Source organism: Brachyistius frenatus, unplaced genomic scaffold, assembly GCF_029030835.1.
Source record: "Brachyistius frenatus isolate BFR_SWC_R1_liver_20210118 unplaced genomic scaffold, ASM2903083v1 Contig_19, whole genome shotgun sequence".
In the NCBI taxonomy this organism is placed as follows: domain Eukaryota; kingdom Metazoa; phylum Chordata; class Actinopteri; family Embiotocidae; genus Brachyistius; species Brachyistius frenatus.
In genome coordinates this window covers 4,785,934-4,806,263 of record NW_027210618.1, presented here as the reverse complement: position 1 = coordinate 4,806,263, position 20,330 = coordinate 4,785,934, and the positions used below count along the sequence as shown (strand labels likewise).

The window sequence follows — 20,330 nt, the reverse complement described above, 5'->3', positions numbered from 1 at the left end:
GCTGGTTTTATAAACACGTCCTATTTACACACACACACACACACACACACACACACACACACACACACACACACACACACACACACACACACACACACACACACACACACACACACACACACACACACACACACACACACACACACACACACACTCAGATTACATGCCACACAGGCTACAACTCAGATTATTGCACACATGTGTACAGTGTGACTGAAAAAACAAACGTGCCATGTAGATGCATATAAAAAGCAACCACACACAACCTAATACACACACATAGCTGCACTCCCTGCCACACACACAGACGCACACACAAACACGTACACAGAGCGATCTGTTTATGGTGACTGCAGTGGTGAAGGTAGTTGCTGTAGAGGCCGATGAAGGAGCTATTTACTGTGTGTTTTTTCACCTTGGGCTCCACAGGAAGGTAAAAACAAACTAAATGCCATGTTTGTAACTCTGGAGAGTTCACCTCAAAGTTAACGGCTCCAGGGAAAGATGTTTCCAGAAAATGACAGAAATTCTCAGTATGTGATATTTCCTACGTTAGGGAACATACAGTTCAATGCCCTTCACAGCTGTTCAATATATAATGTCATGATTCTGAGGGGGAAGATTTGGACAATAATGTGACAGAGACGGATGATTCCAAGTTTTATTTGGTACAGCACAGTACAGCATACTGTAGTTTCACATCAGGATTCGGGATCTGAACAAAGTCACAACAGAAGTAGTGTCTGTGTGCAACATGACTCATATTTTGGTTTATTTGTTAAAAGATATTTCAGTTTGTGGAAGAACCATTAAATCACAAACACTGACACAGACCCACACTTATCTCTAGCTCTACATAATCACTTAAATGTTGCCTTCATGCTGAACTTTGATATATTCTGTACAAGCTCCAGCACACACCAGGAGCATCTAGATAAAACTGATTAATTTGAACAAGTGAGTTTGTGTCCATGAGAGAGTGAGATGTTTCAGTGTTTGTGAGTTGTTCTGTGAGAAGTCAGATGTGGACCAAAGTATCTGTCTACTCCGAATTGAAGCAAATCTTGACCTTAAAAGATCATGGTCAACGTTTTACAACCTCCTTATCACCTTCATCCATCTCCACATCCTTTTTATAATTTCTACTGCTTTCACAGCTTCTAATTTCTCAGGTTTTTAAGAAGCACATTTCTTTCAATAAGACCCTGTTACATGACACACAGCCAGAAACCTCCATAAAGATGTCTGTGGCTTTAATAAAAAAAAATAAAAAAAAAAAAAAAATAAAAAAGGCAATTTGTGTCTTCTTCTGTACCGCTGGTATTTCATGAGTAACATTTTTCCAGTAAATTAAACTAACAAATAAAAAAACAGGTTGATGATGAATAAATCAAACAACTAAATCATCTGCTCTGTGTAAGTTATTGACAGATCCTGCTGTTCAGAGAAATGTAGTGAGAATATTTACAGTGAGAAACTCGTCACACAGCAAACACTGAATCTTGAAAATCAATGACTTTCACATCAGAGTGTGTTGACAGAGGCAATGGATCACTCTTGAGAAGTGACAAATAAAAACGCCAGCCTGCAAAACTGGGTGTGCATCTTTTGCACCATGTGACCCAGTGAGGAGGAGTTGTGCTCCGTCCTGGTGGCACCTCCAGGCAGGAAGACACATCCAGTTACTGGATTCTGTCAGCTACAGATGTGGATCTTTTTTGTTCAGTTTAAGGTGCACTGGACTCAAATGATTAGCACAGAAATGACCGAAGACCTCAAAAGTGCATGAGTGCTGACAATTTCAACCCAGGTTTGTTTGCACTTAAACTTGGATTCCTATTCATCATCAAATGGAACAGCACAATCATTTCAAAATATACGAGACACTGTGTTGTTGTTGGAGCACAGTGGATGTCAAAGTTGAGGTTGTGTGTAGCTCATTTTGAGGGCTTTAAAGATGATTTATAGAACATACTTTTTTCTGTAGCAATGTGTGTTTTCACCCTGCTTTTACTCAGATTTGAGAAAATGCAATATTTTCAAAAGCCCATTGGTCAATCCAGGTGAAACAACCATGTTGTATCCTGTATCACTGTCACAACCGAAAACTTTGATCATCACTGCGTTGACCAAGAATGTAAGAAACCGTTTGTCTCTCTGGTCTGAGGCACACAGATGATGTCCTTGGAGTTTAAGACCAAATGGAAAAATAAAAAAAAAAAAAAAAAAGCTAAAAAACACAGATCTAGAAAAATACCCTAAAAATATAGCAAAAATCTACAGTAACAATGTGTCTGACTTCGTAGACTCGAATGCTTTCACCGGACTGTTTTGGACTTTGTGTGTTACTCTTCAGCCTCTTATACTGTTTGACAAATTTATCTACCATATCATGTGTGCAGTGCTGGCAACTGATTGCAGAAAATATCATTGTGTGCATTAAGATAATTTCAAATACTGGTTTACAGCTATAAATTAAATGCTAAAAATATAAAGACAAAACTGCCTTCAGAAGGTGCAGGGTGACACTCAAAGATCCAAAATTACCTGTCAATTACTGCTATCACTGTCTAAATGTGCTTTATTGTGTGTACAGTGAACCCTCGCTATAACGCGGTTCACCTTTCACGGTCTCGCTGCTTCACGGATTTGCATCGTGCATTGAAATCACATTACGACTATATGTAACGTAGATATATTTAATGTCCAGTTCTATCTATTTCAATTGTAAAATAAAGGTTACTACTTCACGGATTTCGCCTATCACGGTTTCTATTTGGAACGTAACCCCCGCGAAAAACGAGGGTTCACTGTATATACATGGTAGGGATTGCTATCTTTTTGGTCGGGTATTTGCATTGGTGTCCATGCTTCTTTACAAGAGGGGTCCTTTGTGGCTCTGTGTTGTATGTCCTTTCAGTCCTGCTCAGTGCAGCTTATTTTGTTCCTGTTGGCTGCTGTCACCTTTACTTCTTCTCCTCAGGGACCTTTTGTGTAGCCTGTTACTGTTGGCGCCGTCTGCGGGGAGAAAAGGTATGCATACTGATGATATCAGGTAAACATTAGTTGCCAAAAGACTTATAAATTACCCTGCAGGGAGTGGTGTGGCTAAAAAAAAATCTATTTCAGAAGCTGCCATGGGCTCTCCATCAGTGTAATGTTGAAATATTAGCGCTACAAGAGGGGCATTTTCTGTAAACTAAATATTACATCTGTCTCACCGATCCTGAGTTTCACACACTTTACAATTTATGCCCCATTTGTTTCAAGGTTTAAATCTTCTGCATTAGTCTGGGTTTTCTCGTCTTTGTTCATGAATGGATTCAAAACAAGCACTAGTGGCTCCCAGGTATCCAAGAGGTTTAAAGTGTCCAAACTGAACTGCTTGGTCTGTGCTCTAAACTCGTCCAACTTGGGACCTTTGCCGCATGAGCTTTGCTTCTTTCTACTTTCAACTCTGCATTCAAGGCATTAAGTGTACAAGACAGAAACATTTTTACAATATGGACTGTAAATCCATATTTACCTACCCTTTATACATTCCACTTGTGGCTCTTGCCACTGCCCATTTGCCATACAGCGTATGACAGGCAGATGGCGCTGTGTGTAGCCCGTGTCACACTGGTAACGGACTATAGAGTTGATGGGGTAGCGCACTCTGCTGCTGCCCATCAGCCGGCCGTTCTCCACCTCAGGGGGAGCTCCGCACATGTCTAACAGAGAGGGCAGAGGTCAATTTAAAGCGAACTGTTAATGAACAGACAATGACAAGTAACAGTCCTGATCTTTGAACAGTCCAAAGTTGCTGGTTCATGCTTATTTCATGACCCCATTCAAGATTTTTGTTTTTATCATGGTTTGTGTTTGTAATGTGAAATTACTTGAGGCTAATTCAAGAACCATAATACAATACATGCTTGCATCTTTTTGGCCTACCCCTCAATCATTGGACCCATAAGATGACATAAACTATTTAAATGTGATTACCAATTGAGCTACACTGGGCAGGTTAGTGGTTCCAAATAATTAAGCCAAACTTTGTCGTACTACCAGTGTTTGTTCCACATCGAACCCACTAAACTCACCAGGTCCAGTCTTGCAGGTAAAGGGAAGGTGGTAGTTGCAGGGCACATCATTCCACTGTCCGCCCTCATGCCAGATCATCACCACGCAATCCTCCCCAGAGTTGAAGTAGTTATCTGGCTGGTTGGGCCTCCAGTTCTCAAAGGTCTGAGAAGGGCATTATAAAACCAGTATTTCAATGAGCGAAAAGCAATAAATCAGAAGCATTAGCTTTGACAGTGATGTAGTTGCTACGACTCCCTGAGTTAACAACTGAACATTTAGCAATCTTTGACCAAACTCACCAGAGGACTGCTGTCTGTCCAGCGGAACTCATTCTGCACATCTTTGTCATTAAGTCCGATCCACTGGTAGTCCTGACCGTTGGCTGAAAAACAATTAGTAAGAGATTTGACCTTAAAACAAACGCAATACTGTATATCCTCATAAATTATACTTGCACCCCTCAGATCTGTTACCTATCACATTTGAGTAAATTGTTTTAATTTCATGTTGGGATATGGGACTTTACCACTGTCGCCCGAAGCAAAAAGCCCAGTGTGTAGGCAAAGCCAGGATGCCTCACCAGCTTTCCACCCACAAACATGATCTTTCTTTGCACTCAAACAGCTACTCACAGTTGACAAACTGCTGCTCTTCCTGGGAGCTGATGCTGACCAGGTGGGCGTTGAGCTCCTGACAGCGTTGCTCTGCCTCAGACCAGGTATCTCTCTCCGCAAAATGGAGGTAACAGTTGCCCATGAACTCCAACCAGCCCTCAGCACAGCCCTGCACAGCTACGAACATTTGGACACAAATCGTAAAAGTAAATAAAAGATTGATTTTCAATATTGGTATCCAGTTTCTTCTACTTTCTCAGCTATGTGGCATGAGAAATATTATGTGTGCTGTTTGACGACTTACGTGTTGAGCAGTCTTCACCAGTGAAGCCATTAGGACACTGACACACAGCGAGCTCTCCCTGCACAGAGCAGGATCCTGAACCGCAGGGGTTTGGATCACAGGGATCCACAGAAGCTGACAAAGACAAAAGACAGAACATCATGACGGAAAATGCAGTTACAGCTTTTCAACATTTCTTTGGTCGACAAATGTATTTCCCAAAATCTTGACCATTTGAACAAGGCTGCCTATTTTGCAATACAGAATCCAACACAGTGTGATATGAGGATGACTACAGCGAAGTAAGTACCAAAAACCACATACCTTCCACTATGTCAGGCTGCTCCACAACAGCAGGAGTTGCTAATGACACTGATGGTGCTGTGGTTGGGCTGGTGTAGGCTGCGTCTGGAGTCACTACATAAACTGTTGGTCCTGTGTTACCCTCCTGACCCGCCTCCCCAAGTCCTGATTGGCCACGACTGGCGACGTAGTCTGCGTAAGTCATCGTTGAATCAGGCGGCATTGTAATCGAAAGCCCCTCAGCAGTTGGCCTTTCATGAGGGGCACCACTTCCTGAGAGATGCAAGCTTTCCTCCAATGTGCCACTGAATTCATGGGGAATCCCTGACCCACTTCCTTCTCCGCTTACCTCCACCACACCCCTGTTCTGCTCAGGATGGCGTAACAGTGGCGGTACGGTCACTTCCATCATCTCTTCATCTGTTATGTAGATGACGTCACCACGATGCTGGAAAGAGTCTCCAGAGGCAGAGGAACTGCTCGAAAGACCGGAAGGAAAGCCACTTGGAAAGCCACTATGGAACCCTGATCCGAAGGGACGATATCCGGACACCTCTTGCTCTCCAGACGGCTGGACTGTTAGGTCAATGGCACTGTGGTCGACAAAAGAAATGCCCGAAAACCCACCAGAACCTGATCCAGACATGCGTCCTGATCCAGACATGAGTCCTGATCCAGACATGAGTCCTGATCCAGACATGAGTCCTGATCCAGACACACTTGATTCCATGAAGCCCCCACTGGTATCGATTCCGCCCAAGCCGAGCTCCTGCTCGATGAGCTTTTGGTGAGTTTTCGACACCTCCACCCACTTTCCATCCACCATGATGATCATCAACTCTCCTTCACTACCACTCATGTCCCCACTTCCACTAGTAAAACCTGATCCCGATTTATCGAAGCCAGAGTGTTGTCTGTCAAAGCCCTCCCCAGATCCAGATCCAAATCCAGATCCAGATCCAGATCCAAATCCAGATCCAGATCCAGATCCAGATCCAGATGCACTACCCAGTTGTCCAGATGTGAAGAGGACAGCACTCCCCCCCTCTGCCTCCTGGGGACTTCCAGAGGCTAACAGGTCTCCAGAGAAGATTCCACTGTGTCCGCTGAAGGTGACTTCTTGTCCTGACCCGGACGCATCGCCACTGGTGCTGGAGGTGCCAGACTCTCCAGAGACCTCCCTGGTGGCTGAATGGTCGGCTGAACCAGAGCCTGACACGTCAACTGGGACTGGAGGTAAAATGGGTCTCACTACAGGAAATATTAAGAATGCAGCCAAGAGTACATTAGACATTAGTTATATTTTCATAAGAAAAATTAAATATTGAGTTTATTAAGACTGCAATTAGTGCCACCACCTTTATGAAGGGTATAAGACTATTGGCTTTAATTATAGCAACCAAATGATTTGATAATACTTTTTAGATCAGTTGTAAGCCAATTGAGTTTGGTTTGTCAGAAGCTAAAGATAATTTTTTTTTGCAATTCGTTAATTACTTTTTAATAAGTAATCATGTCAGCAGGTATAAATGTTAATAAATCATAGTTTTATTTCATTAAGTGCAAAAAAGATATTGATAAAATAAATTTTGGTCCAATAGATTTGCAAATACTCCAACCAGTCAAAATGATTTTTCACAACCCAAAAGCTTTTTTCAATATGTTATAACTGATTTGTAAAGCATTTTGAGTTATTTAGATATTAACCCATATCCATTTCAAACTGTGTTATCAGAAAGTTCTATTGAATTAACGTATAGCTATGGTAACTTTGATAAACGGCCATTTTGATTATTGTAATCCATTTACAGGGAGAATAATAGGCATAATAATAGAGCTAATGAATAATAGATCTTTTCCAGCTGTCTTACCAGGAGGAGAAACTTGTTGAGTCGTGATGGTTGTCTTGTTGATGAACTCTGTTTCAGTAATATTTACGATGGTTTCAGTTTCATTGTAGCTCAGAGGAACTTTATCTAAAAACAAAACAACACGGTAATATTGTCAGTATTTACAAGTTTGCTGTGCATAGATGACCAGCTTGAGAGACTGCCATGTATATACCATGAAGCATCTAATTCTTAATGACAATAATAATTAACAAACTTTGTAAGCCAAGGTAACAACAATTATTTAAGAGATCTGATCTCTGTCTTACCAGTGGGAGCAAAATGATCAGTTGTGATTGTTGTCTTGTTGATAACAACCTCAGTCACAATGGTCGGATGTAAACTGGTTTTATTTTCAACATGAACAGCAGGAACTTCAGCTGAAAAGAACACAACGCAGTAACAGACTCCATTTTTGGGAAATAGTGACAGTATACAGGTGTTGCAGCCGACCCATGTTTGATTAACAAAAATACTTATTCTATTCAAACTAGTGGAGCAACTCTACAGTCTTCCCATGTACCCCTTGGTAACTGCAGAAGTACCCACAGAGGTACAAGTACACTTCATTATACTGTGGCATGGTTATGCAAGTCTTCTCTATATCTCTTTTTTCTTAACTGTAACCACTCCAAGCCCAGTCCTACCTTTAAAACAGTAGGCGTCGTAGCGCGAGTGCTCATCAGGGAATCCTGTCTGGTTGGGGTAGGCGTAGATGATGTGGACCCCCACTTGGCCGCCTCCACAGTGAGACCGGGGGGTTGTTATGGGGTAGCGGACGCTGCGGTCCATCAGCCAGCCTGGGCGGCATTTGTCCAGTCCTTGATTCCAGGCAGCATACAGCTGCCCGGTGGTGGCCAGGGTGGTGTTGAGTGTCTGACAGTGCTGCACAGCCTCCTCATATGAGAAACTGTCATAGTCGCTGGTGAAGAAGACCTCACCTGACAGACAGAACAAAGATTCAGAAGAGCTTAAGTAGGCAGGTAGATATTTAAGTTTCCTTCATGTGTAAGTTCTAGTAATTTGATCCCCTCACCTCTCAGACGCTCCACATAACAAAACACATCGTAGCGTTCACTGGCTGGTCTCAGTCCATAGGATCTGACTCCTGGAAGGTGTGGCAGATTGCCAGCACAGTTATCTCTGGGTGACACAATCGGATACCTGAGCAGGAAAGAGAGTGTATGTACACTATATTAGGCATTTGTTTTCTAGTGATTTTAAATTCTGTTGTATTGTTTGGACATAAATATAAAAAAACATATTCCTCTCATCATCATCAGCCTCAAACAAAACCACACATTTTTGTGTGACATAAATACGACACTATTATTTAAAATCTGCAATTAAACTGAATCATGTCAAAGGGAATCAGCTCAGTGCAAACTGTGGTAAACGTAATGCAGATGTTGACATATTGGTCCATCCTGCACATTCCTGCGACTCACCGGACAGTTTGGTCGCGCAGCCAGCCGGCATCACATTGGTGTAGGCCTTTTTCAAAGGCTGCCTGCAGCTGCTGTGAGCTGGCGATGATCGCCCCGATACTCTGGCAGGCCTGCTGAGCTTCCAAAAAGCTCAGGGTGTACCGACCAGTGACGGGTCGGTAGTGGAACACCACACCTGGAACAAGAGAAGGAGGGCAGAAAGAGTGCCATTTCATTTTATATAATAATAATAATAATAATAATAATAATAATAATAATAATAATAATATTATTATATTAATAATTTATTTTTATTTTTATTTTCACTGAGTCCAGTTCCATTTTAAACACCTCATCTACAGATGTACATTGTAGTGAATTACTCACATTAATGTATTGGTTACCCTGGGGTTATGTAATGTCAGTTCAGCCAAAAACAGCAATGGCAGAGTGGGATTTCTAGCCAACAAACAATATGCAGTCACTTATGAGAGGATTTTATGTTTAGATACTTTTTGATCAAAAAAAGTATATTTTTAGGATGTTGATGCTGCTTAGTTAATGGAGTATAATGTTTGAGTTAGGGGGACAAATGTTTTGCTTCAGCAATGCCAATTTGCAATAGGTTGAATTTTATTGACACAACCAGAATCCTATTTAGTCTTTATTGTCCCCAAAGGCAGGAAATTGCAAAGAGGCAAAAGTTCCAGCTTCTAGATTCAGGCCACATCCCTCAGAATAGTCCATCCCTGAAGTAGGACTCACTACAATAGCAGAGCCAGTTGTCTTTATTATACTGTTGTCTTCTTGCTGATGTGTCCCTTTTATTTTACTGCTCTAAAATGTTTTCTGACAGTTTAGAGAAACCAATACGTTTGAAATAATTTCATTATGGATCAAGTGCATAACCAACTTACCAGTTGGAGCCATGGCTGTCAGATCGAATCCAGCGTATGTGTCTGTCACACTGGGTGGGATGGGCTGTGGGAAGAAAGTTTCTACTCCTCCAAACTTGATCTCCTCTCCTGCAGGTGGAGGGGTGAGGCCTGGGTACACTCCAGGTGCAGGTGTGATGCGGATGATGTCTGGGAAAGGGGTGGTCCTCCCAAGTACGGCACCTTCATCCTCTCTGGCTGATGAGACCAGATTGTATGAAAGACACATTTTCAGTCAGCAAGACATTGAGATTTATACTTTCAATTAGCAAAGACCATGGATAGTTCAGAAGCCACATCATAAAAGAGAAATACATGCTGAAATATACCAAACAGTTAATTTATTACAATAAGAAGCTCCCAGAATGTAATGAAAACCTGAAACAGTGTTTTCCTCAAGAATCTACCTTGGAAGCAGATGGCATCGTAGCGAGAGTCTGGGTAAGGGTATCCTGTCTGGTTGGAGAACAAGTAGACAGTTCTCACTCCCAGGAGGCCACCTCCACACTGAGGCCTGGCAATGTTGATGGGATAGCGTACGCTCCTGTCCCCTAGCCAGCCAGCGTTACACACATCCATGCCACCCTGCCAGGCGAGGTAAAGCTCTCCGGTAGTAGCGAGCCTGGCTCCGAGTTTGGCACACTGCTGTCCCGCTTCGTAGAAGGTAAACTTTTCTACAGACGTGGAGTAGAAGACTCTGCCTGGGAGGAGAGAGGATCGGAGAGGTCAGGATAACACAAAGACGTGAAAGTATGCAATTGTGTCTATGCCTGAGTCAGGTAAGTTTCGTTGCTGCCATTGTTAGATGAGCCTACCTGAAATCTTGTCAGCAAAACAATACACGTCAAAAGTCTCGTTGACGTCTCTAACGCCATAGGTTCTCACGCCAGGAAAGGTTTCCTTGTCTCCAAAGCAACGCTCCCGTGGCTCATGGATGGGGGGGGGGGGGGGGGGGGGAGAGAGAGAGAGAGAGAGAGAGAGAGAGAGAGAGAGAGAGAGAGAGAGAGAGAGAGAGAGAGAGAGAGAGAGAGAGGGGGGGGGGGGGGGTACCTTGAGGGAACCAGAGAGATTTCAGTCACGAGAGATAAGAGGTCAGTATTCTTTTACTGTCCTTTATTACACTAGGAACGGTACATTTAACGGTTTTAATTTGTTTAATGGGTTGTCCCAACAGCCAAGCAAAGCAGCAACTATTCCGATTACTGATCTGATTACTAACTGACAAAAAGGGGAAACTCCAAGCCCTGCTTTGTCCAAAGGAAACTAAATCCAGCCATTAACATTGTCAAAGGTTCAGCAATAACTTAAAAATATTGTATCGTCTTTGAAAAACTTTGAAAACAGGAATTTTCTGTTTTACGAGTGGGGTATGTGACTACATCTCAGTTGGCCAATAGACTCCCTGAAATCTTCTCGAGTTAACTAGCAAGCTGAAACTATTGACAAGATTCCAGGAAATTTTTGCATGTAGGACCATGGTGAGGGACATTTGACTGAGTCATTTGTCAGGCATTACAGTGCATATTGTTAATTGCCTCTGAGTGCTCTGGTTTACTCACACAGACCAAAGACTTTCAGGTTAGGTTAATTGGAAACTCAAAATAAATGAGTGAGATTTTCCTCTGTACCTTGCCTCTCTTTCCATTATATACTGGGATATTGTCGAAGCCTCTGCAGCCTTAATAAGCAGTTTAGAAGTTTGATGGATAAGTGGGTGAAAACTACCTGACAGTCTGATCAGAAAGCCATCCAGCATCACACTGGTGGTATCCATCATCATAAGCAGCCTGGAGCTGGGCTGGAGTGGCGATGGTGGCACTGTTCTGGATACAGGCTGCCTTGGCCTTCTCAAACGTCAGGGTGTAGCGGGTGGAGATGGCCCGGTAGTGGAACACAATACCTGTGAGATGCAAAAAGCGTGTCAAAATATCATTCTGCTCTCTGATGAAACCTTCTCCGATAACTTTTCTTTTTACAGCTACTTTGCGTGTACACGATCCAAAACCAAGCAGAAACTAGGTTCTAGCGGCGGGTTTCTGGAGAAAGATTATCCTGTTAACTGTCAGTTTGGGAAAATTCTTGTGACTTTGGTGTTTAGACAAACAAACATGGCTTTTTTTCTGTGGTGAACAAAACCGAATAAAACTGTTGAGGTTTTTGCAGCATACCTTGAACATGGATGTCCACAGTGTCATAGTTATCCTCGATGCCATGCATCACCTCGCAGCGGTAGGTGCCAGAATCTTTGGACCTCAGCTCTGTTATTTCCATGGTGGCATCAGTGGGCACCTGCGGGTAGTTGACCATCGTGACTCTGTCCAAATACTCTGTCTCCACTTGAACTTTCCCCTCTGATGCCACCAGGATCGTGGCGACTTTCTCCTTGGTGACGTAGGTCCATTTGATGCGGTGGGAGAGCGGGGCGACGGTCGGGGCTCCGGGGTCGTTGATGGTGTTGTCCTGAAAATAACATGGCACCACTACCTTGCTACCCAGCAGAGGACGTAGAGGCACCTCCACTGGGATGCTGACACGCAATGTGCCATCCACATCTGTGGTAAAGAAAGGTAAGTGTTTTTTATTTTGTATTTATTAATGAGGGTAACATCTAATATACTGTGAGGATGTAAAGTGGGCTCCAGAAGTCTGAGGCCACATTGAAAATCTATCAAGTTATGTAAACTGGGACATCATCTGAAAGTTTCATTTAGAAAAATCTAAAACAGCAAAAAGCTCTGATCTGTTCAATGATGAAAAAAATTATAAAATTCTACATTATTTCTGGGTCAGCATTTAAATTTGAGCAATTTGTGGCATTGACCATGCTAACTCTTATGTACAAAAGGTCATATTTCCGTGAGGTGTCTCCCCATTGAAGCAGCGTTCAGATGAAACTGACCTTATTTTGAATCCTATTGTTCTGTTTGTATGCCTGTTGATTTGGTTGGATCTTTGCTTTTTTATGTGTATGTTGCTCTAATGCAGGCTGCAGGCTTGTATGTCCATTATTTTCATTTTCTTCAAATAGATTAAACATCCAGGTTTACATTACTTCCACACATCTACAAATGAGAGAACCTAAATGCAGTAGCTGCCAATGACATTTTACACAGCGGCATCTTACCATCATGGTCTTCAAATGATATTGTTGCAGAGATGAAGGGTAAAGAAACACACAGCAGAAGCAGGGGGGTCATCGTTACCTGAAAAATACCCAACAGTGGAATCATAATCGTGTTGACAAAATGATCAATAAAGGAAAAAACAGATTTTAAACCCACTGAAATAGTGATACATTCCCCTTTAAAGTATGACATCACTTTCAGATTACAAGTGTGATAAAATTAGCTTAACCAAAGAATAAACAGAGACTGTGTGTGAAGTAATACAAACTTTCTCACCTCCCTGCACCAGAAATGCTGATTCGTGTGAATAAACAGTGACGTAAGTGTTGGAATGAATACGAGGTTTCATGTATAACAATTTCCTCTGCTGCTGTGTGCCACTGTGTATTTTCCTGACTCCTGTACATTAATATTCACCATCCATGTAATCCAGGATATACAGTACATTTGGTTATGGCGTCAGCCTCTTTAGCTGAAATGGAAATAGGACGTCAAGAGGCTTTTGTGTCATTTGAAAATGCTGGCTGAATGAAAGAGGAATGAAAGCCCCTCTGTCTCAGGACACCGGAAATGTGTTTAGCGCTTAAATGAGTTCAGGCTGTGTGGAAGAAGTATGATTAATTTCAAATGCTTTTCCATTTGTTAAAAGCTGATGAAGAAATTAGCGTTGAAGTGGAGCTTTTCCTCCAGCCAGAACTGTCATATTTTCTTACTGTGTGTCCACCTTTGAACAGAATGTGTCTTTAATCTACCTGACTACTGTATTTATAGTGAAGGCATACTGTCTGCGGTCAGATTGTTTTCAACAAGATCCATTGAAATGTTTCCAAAACAATAATTGAATGAAATATATTCTAAGGGCAGTCTGTGCCATCCACAAGTAATGTCATTGTGATTTTTGTTTGTTTGTGAACTATTGGATGGATTAGCATGAAACTTAGTACAGACATTCATGTTCGCTCAGGATGAATTGCACCAACTTTTGTGTTCCTCCACTTTTTATCGAATACATTCATTAAGTCAAAATTAAAATTTGTCCTGCACTTTGTGACCAAATATCTCCCCGTTATCCTCACCTGTACTTTGTGTCTTCTGCTATTTATTTTATGGTCACAAAGTCAAATTTGACCTTAAATGTGATTAAATATCAGCAACCACCTTTCAACAGTTTCCGTATCACAAACTAACATCTGTCAAACCCTGATTACCACTTTGCTTATTTTCTCTCAACTTTCCACGGCTGTGACATACAGCACGGTCAAACATACGAAACCATTGCGAGTCCCAACTGAACCCTCATTGTGCTTCATGCACAACTCCCAGGACAGGCTGCTATGGCAACAAGCTGCTTTAACAGTTACTACCTAGACTGGATATGTATTGCAGATATGTGTAATTCAATTCTTCCAAGTAATTTTTTGTTGTATAAATGATGTCACTTTTGCCATTCTTGTTTTTGGGGTTTGTTACCATACCGTCGAGCTAATACCTGTTAAAAACAGCTCGCCATAGTATGGCTGCAGCACGCTCCCAGTTCATTCCACACAGCCACTGAGACACATTTACAACCAATAAACCTGCAGCTCACAGTCACAAAGCATTTTGTTATGAATCCCCAGAGATTGGCTGTCTGGTAAAAGTCCAAAAGAGAACTACAGTGGCCTTTCAGTTAACTCAGCATAAAATAACGCTATTGTGTATATTCAAATGCATTACAAATGTATGCAAACACATTTGGTGTATCTTGTGTACTGAATACTGTGTGTGTGTGTGTGTGTGCGCGCGGGCTGCTAGCATTCTCTGAGTTCCTCCGATCCAGCAGCACGTACAGTAAGACTAATATTTGCTCTGCTGTCTAAAATCTGTCTGGGAGTGAATGTTGGCCCAGTTTGGGAGGAAACACAAAATACCACACCGTGTATGTAGACAGATGGACAAGTCCACCCTGGAAGAGTCACACCGTTACACTTTGTCCATCCTCGCAGATTCTTTGCGATGACTTATAGCTGGCATGGCAACATGGCATTTTATAATTTTTTGGTACCCTAAGGTTTCTGATCAACTCATACATTCTAACTTGTCTGGGTTATTCTAAGAAGCACAAAGTTTTCCCTGACTTTTCTTTGGCTATATCTGTGTTTTGAAGGGTTTTTAAACTCCCCTGGGATTTTGCTTAACCTCTCTGGCTCAATACCGCGTTCATATTTTTCCCTAATTAATTTCTAACATACTCCCGAGAGATTCTACTTTAAAATATAAAAGTGAGAGTTAGTACAATGAGCCTTTTGACTGTGGAAAGTCACAGTGTCTACAACAACGTCCAAAATAATCCGACAAGATCATATGCCCACAAACACAAGGTATGAAATTAATCTTCAGTAAGGAGCAGCTTAGCAGCAGCTAAAAATCTAGTTTTCTCCTGATTGAACCCGTCATCTTGCTGCATTGATGTATAAATGTATTCCATAGTGTGTCAGTACCTTGTGACATCATTGTTGGATGTTGTTGAAGATGCACATTTAATGAACACCCACATTGATGTTGGGTGTGGTCAGAAGGGCCAAAGACTTTCAACCAGAGAGGAAACACTGCCTCCTCAGCCTGATGTTAAGTTACTCTGCAGCTACTTGCAAAAACATCTTTTGGTATGTGTTCTTTTTTTAAAAATGTATTTATTTTTTATAATAAGGGTTCAAAATAAGATTTATTGAGAGAAATAACCACATTTCTCTGGCTGTGCTTTTGTCTAAAAGCACCTTTACATGAAGTTACAAAGTCATGTAACAATCAAGGTGTTTCTTCCAGTGATGAACAAAGGCAGCAGTAACCAGGCAACAATCAAACTGTGCTCACTCCCACAAATGTGTTAACACATTGTGAGAACGCCAGCAAACACATCTCTCTTTCTTCAAGCCAAGCCGACCATTGCCTTCCCTCTTTATTGCTTACCACCCCATCATTGAGCAGGTTCTCTGCCTACTTTAAATGCATCATCTAAACTGTGGCCCTGGCATTCGTGAGCAAACCTCGCCATTCCAAGTCAGACCAATCAGCCCTCTCTTCACAGTGTGCCCATTCAGTCAGTGGGGTGGCTGCAGCTCCCCTGTTAGGCTGCTCTGGTATGTTCTGCTCCCAGCTGAGGTGCAGTGCAATAAGGCCTCTGTCTGTTCCAGCAATGGGGGATGCGCCCCTGCCAAGGTAAACATGAGGCGGGCATCCAGGGCAGCCCCCTCCCCTCCCGGCCACCTCCCCCTTCACCCGCTCTCCCCTAACTCTCCAGAGTCCCTCAGCAGCAGAACAGAGTGGACATTGATATGTATACACACAGAAACACAGACCGACAGTCATAGATCACGGAGGGGATGTGTGGGAGCGCACGTCTGATGGCCCCAGTAAAGAAAACGCATACATACACCGCATACACATAATGTAAGGCCTGTGTTCGAGAACACACACAGACTCTTGTACAGTGAAATGGGTGGAGGTCAGAAATTCATATTCACAGGTGCATTAGTACATGTGAACATACACAGCAATCTAAGATCAAAGACATACCTGAGCAGCATGTGCACAGTAGTTAAATCTGACAAACATACACGCTGGTAGAAGCGCACACACACACACACACACACACACACACACACACACACACACACACACACACACACACACACACACACACACACACACACACACACACACACACACACACACACACACACACACACACACACACACACACACACACACACGCTGAAGGCTGCAATTATTTCCCTCTGCAAATGTAGTTTATTCTAAGTAATACGAAGTGTAAAAGTAGTTGCTCTAACTGAACCCTTTGTTATTTGTTTTCTCATTTCAACACCTGAGAATTACAATTCACAGCATGTGCTACTGCAGCCTGATGTAACCATAGTAACAGGATGTCACTCTACGACAGTAATTTCCTTCATAGATATTATAAGTAAAGCTGTTTGATCAAAGATCTTAGGCAGGCAAACTTACTATCTCCTTTAAATGCATTCTTAAGATTCATTTTTATCACATGGCCTTTTCTTGACTGCAGTTATTATTTGTTGTAATTTTTCAGATGGTTTTATCTTGTTTATATCTGAACTGCTGAATCCTATTTATTCTGGCTATTGGTTTATATTGTGAAGGAATCTTTACATTTGTTTTTAAAAGGTTCTGTAACCTTATTATTAACATTATTAATACAATAATTTAAATTCTCCAGTGCGGAAACAATACATTTCACACCTTTTGTGACAGTATATTGAGTCATTTCTACCAATCAACAGCAAGACAGCAGTGTTTGATATGTAAAAAATTGTCATAAATGTGATTGCAGTCATAGAGTCACTGACAGGTAGGACTGTAGCACATTTAGTATCTTATTCCACATGGTGCCTGAGGTACATCAGTGTCAAACTCCCAATACAGATGGCGAGACAAATTTAAGGGTTCACAAGACAATTACAAGATTAAAAGAAAGTAAAAAAAAAAAAAAAAAATTCTGCTACAGCCTACTGAATTATGTTTTCATACTTTCCTCTAATCTTTGCTTGTGAAATTACTGAATAGTTGTATATTTTCACACTTTTAAAAGTAATGTGAAAGAAAAACAAAGAGTACAAATCCCAATTTGATCTGAATTGTTTAAACTTGGTAGACACATACAACCATTGTTGAGGAGTTGCAAGGAAACTTGGCTTTGCTTTAAGATATCACGAGCCATAAACCTTGAGAGCACTGGTCAAAGTGACCACTGAATATGATAAATGATCAACTCATTTAGAAAACAGGCAACTTTATGACACAGTGCCATAAAGACACTAAGAGGTTAATCATCCAGGACTACAGAACACTAAGTAATAATACTGTAATGTGAAGCCATGCAGAATGCAAACTTTTAAGTTATTATCAACTAATATATAAGTATTATTAATATGATTTTCTCAACAAAGTAGCCTATTTATGTGTAGTGAACTTAAACCAACAAACACACATCAGTCATCAGTTAGTTGTAAAGAGAATCTCAGTGAACACACAGAAGCAACCAGCACATCCCAGCAAATGAATCTCATCCATCCTAAGATGTATATAAATTAGTTATATATAATTACATATATATATATCATATAAAGAGCACCAAACTCTTTATTCATCACTCCACTCATCACCACCACTGGTTAATGGAACTTTGGCAGAAGTTGGATTTATAGATTGCCTGACTCACTCGTCTTCCACTTCTAGGTTGACTTAAGTTAACACTTAAAATAAAATAAAAAAATTTTTTAGTCCTAACTCCTTTGTCACATGTGATTTAGATTTAGTTGTTGAGAAAACAGAACCACTGACAAAAAACTTCTAAACATTACCTTTGATTTGACATCTGAGTATCTGAATCAATACCTGTCCCCCAAGCAGAGGAAGTGTGAAATTATCCCCTAAAACCTTCTCAATATTCCTTGTCAGGGTCTCCGATGGTGAGTTGTAAACGTACCGTTGATGCTGCAGCGCTCCCAGTGCCAGTGACTCCAGGGGCCTCTTGCTCCTGTCTGCGTAGGAGAGCAGAAAGAAGCTCTATTCAAACTCTACTGCACATTTAGATGCTGTGAAGAGGGAGAGGGGAAGGAAGGGAAAGAGAGTGAGAGAGAGAGAGATTTGGTGCTTTCCTGCCAGTTGGTGAGGTCATACAAACAGCCCTGTAAATCAAAGCTGAAAAAAAAAGATACCTGCTGCTTCTGGCCAGCGTCAGATGAGTGGAGTGTTTGTGCAGTCCTTGGTCAAATAGGGCTGAATGAAGGTTGACGTTTCACACAATACACAACTACTGTACATTAACTATAAAGGTAACATTAATACATGTGAACTGACCCAGAGGAACTTCTACTGATTCATCACTCCACTCATCACCACCACTGGTTAATGGAACTTTGGCAGAAGTTGGATTTACAGATTGCCTGACTCACCCGTCTTCCACTTCTAGTTTACAGATGTAGTTTTAGATTACTTCAGACCTGCCTATGGCATTTCTGTTGCTACAGTAGCGTTCACAGCCTGTGATGGTGGTGACAGAGTTTCATACTCTGCATATGCTGGACATACTTGCATTTTGATTAATTGACCTGTTTCAACTTCAAGATTTTCAGTGAACCTGTTCAATACATTTCATGGTATTGTAAGTTTTAGACTATTTACATACTAGCTCACTGTCTGCTGTGTCTGCTGTCATTGTTTTACACTAATTCTCTTTACTGAGTATGAGAAGTTATAAAGAGGGAAGTGAGGAACATATTTTCTACTTTTATAACCTGGACAGACACGGACATTTACTGCTGGCAAAAACTGGTGTTCTCAATGTCATTCAGTTTGTGAACCCTGGTATGAGCCTGGTTCACCAGCAGGGAGAGTACTGTTGCTGCAGTATGCTTCCTTACAATTTACATTCATTGTGTCCTGAATTACAATGGTGGTTCCACATTTGACTGCGAATTGTGTTTATAAACCTGGAAGTGTAGAGGGAATGACATCTGCCAGCCAATCAAAGACGTGTATTTTCCATGACCATAGAAATAAAATAGAGTTTATCTATGGTTGGAAAATTAATTGTGTTTGATTGATTGAGTCTGGAAAGTTTCTGAGCCAGGTTTACCATGATGTTAGTCTTTCAGTTGTATTCTCAAGTGTGATAGCTGAAGCATGCTCAAATATGTACTTACAGAATAAAGACATTTTCCCCACTTTAAAAGTTGTCTTCATGTTGAAATATTGGATTTACGGTAATGTGATAAAGAAATGAGTTGCAGTATATGTAAAAGAGATTTAATGAATTATATATATATAAAAAAAAACTACAAATCTGTTTAATAATGCAAAAGAAAGTAAAATGTGTTTGCAGAGTTGCTGATAAAAAGGAAAAAGAAATCATCAGGTGTGAGCATGCGTTTGCAGTGCTGCTTTCAGTACTAATACAGAGTGTACTGTGTCTGCTGCTAGTGTCTGTGTGCATTCAGTTTAAAGTTAAACATGCTAATGTTGGCCTGAGGTTGAGGAAAGGCGTGTCTCCCATTCGTTTCTCACTAAACTCTATTCAGAGGTGTAAATACTGGCTGTGTGCTCCTCGCACTCACTGACGCACACTCCCCATCGACATCTTCAAAGGAGAATGAATTAACAGCTGATTTGCTCTAATTTTGTGCTTATTTGAACACTCAACATTTACTCAGCAGCTGCACACAGATGAAATAGAAACATCAGATTTACTCACCATCATTCATGTCAATCAGCTGTTGCATGGGGACATATTTGAAAGAGCAGCACAGAAACCTCCTTATGTCTAATTTAATGTAACTTTTTTTGCACAAGGAAAGTTGCCTGGTGACACATGTTGCTTTTTTGTAATCAATATTATTTTCCACATTCACAGTAATACAGCCTGTAAAACCACTTGTTTCAAATATTGCCAGTTTATTAGCTCTATAAAGCTGTTCCGCAAATGTGCTTCAGCATGAACGGCTCAAGTGTTTTCCAAGTCAGCAGTTCAGGGGATTCCAAATTTTTCATGTACCTGTAGTTTTTATAAGTTGAGAAAAAAGCAGTTAGTCATTAAAAGTTGTATGATGACTCTCCTCTTGCACGTGTAAACAGAAATGGGTGTTGACTCAGCACAGTGCCATCCAT

At 41.3% G+C, this 20,330-nt stretch overlaps 2 protein-coding genes across 2 annotated transcripts in view; both read right to left on the bottom strand.

Moving 5' to 3' along the window:
- Positions 1 to 20,330, bottom strand: part of map1ab (microtubule-associated protein 1Ab) — a 229,689-nt gene that overhangs the window by 72,631 nt on the left and 136,728 nt on the right. The window lies entirely within an intron of this gene.
- Positions 648 to 18,209, bottom strand: acanb (aggrecan b). Its single transcript, XM_069695392.1, has 20 exons — positions 18,151 to 18,209; positions 12,644 to 12,722; positions 11,688 to 12,071; positions 11,242 to 11,419; positions 10,335 to 10,459; positions 9,927 to 10,220; positions 9,502 to 9,717; positions 8,606 to 8,780; positions 8,194 to 8,321; positions 7,805 to 8,098; positions 7,427 to 7,537; positions 7,140 to 7,244; positions 5,290 to 6,519; positions 4,987 to 5,100; positions 4,701 to 4,859; positions 4,368 to 4,450; positions 4,086 to 4,230; positions 3,531 to 3,713; positions 2,802 to 3,018; positions 648 to 2,579 (listed from the first exon to the last, which is right to left on the bottom strand). Exons 2-19 carry the CDS (start codon positions 12,714 to 12,716, stop codon positions 2,927 to 2,929), a joined length of 4,089 nt encoding a protein of 1,362 aa, XP_069551493.1. The 5' UTR covers positions 12,717 to 12,722; positions 18,151 to 18,209; the 3' UTR covers positions 648 to 2,579; positions 2,802 to 2,926.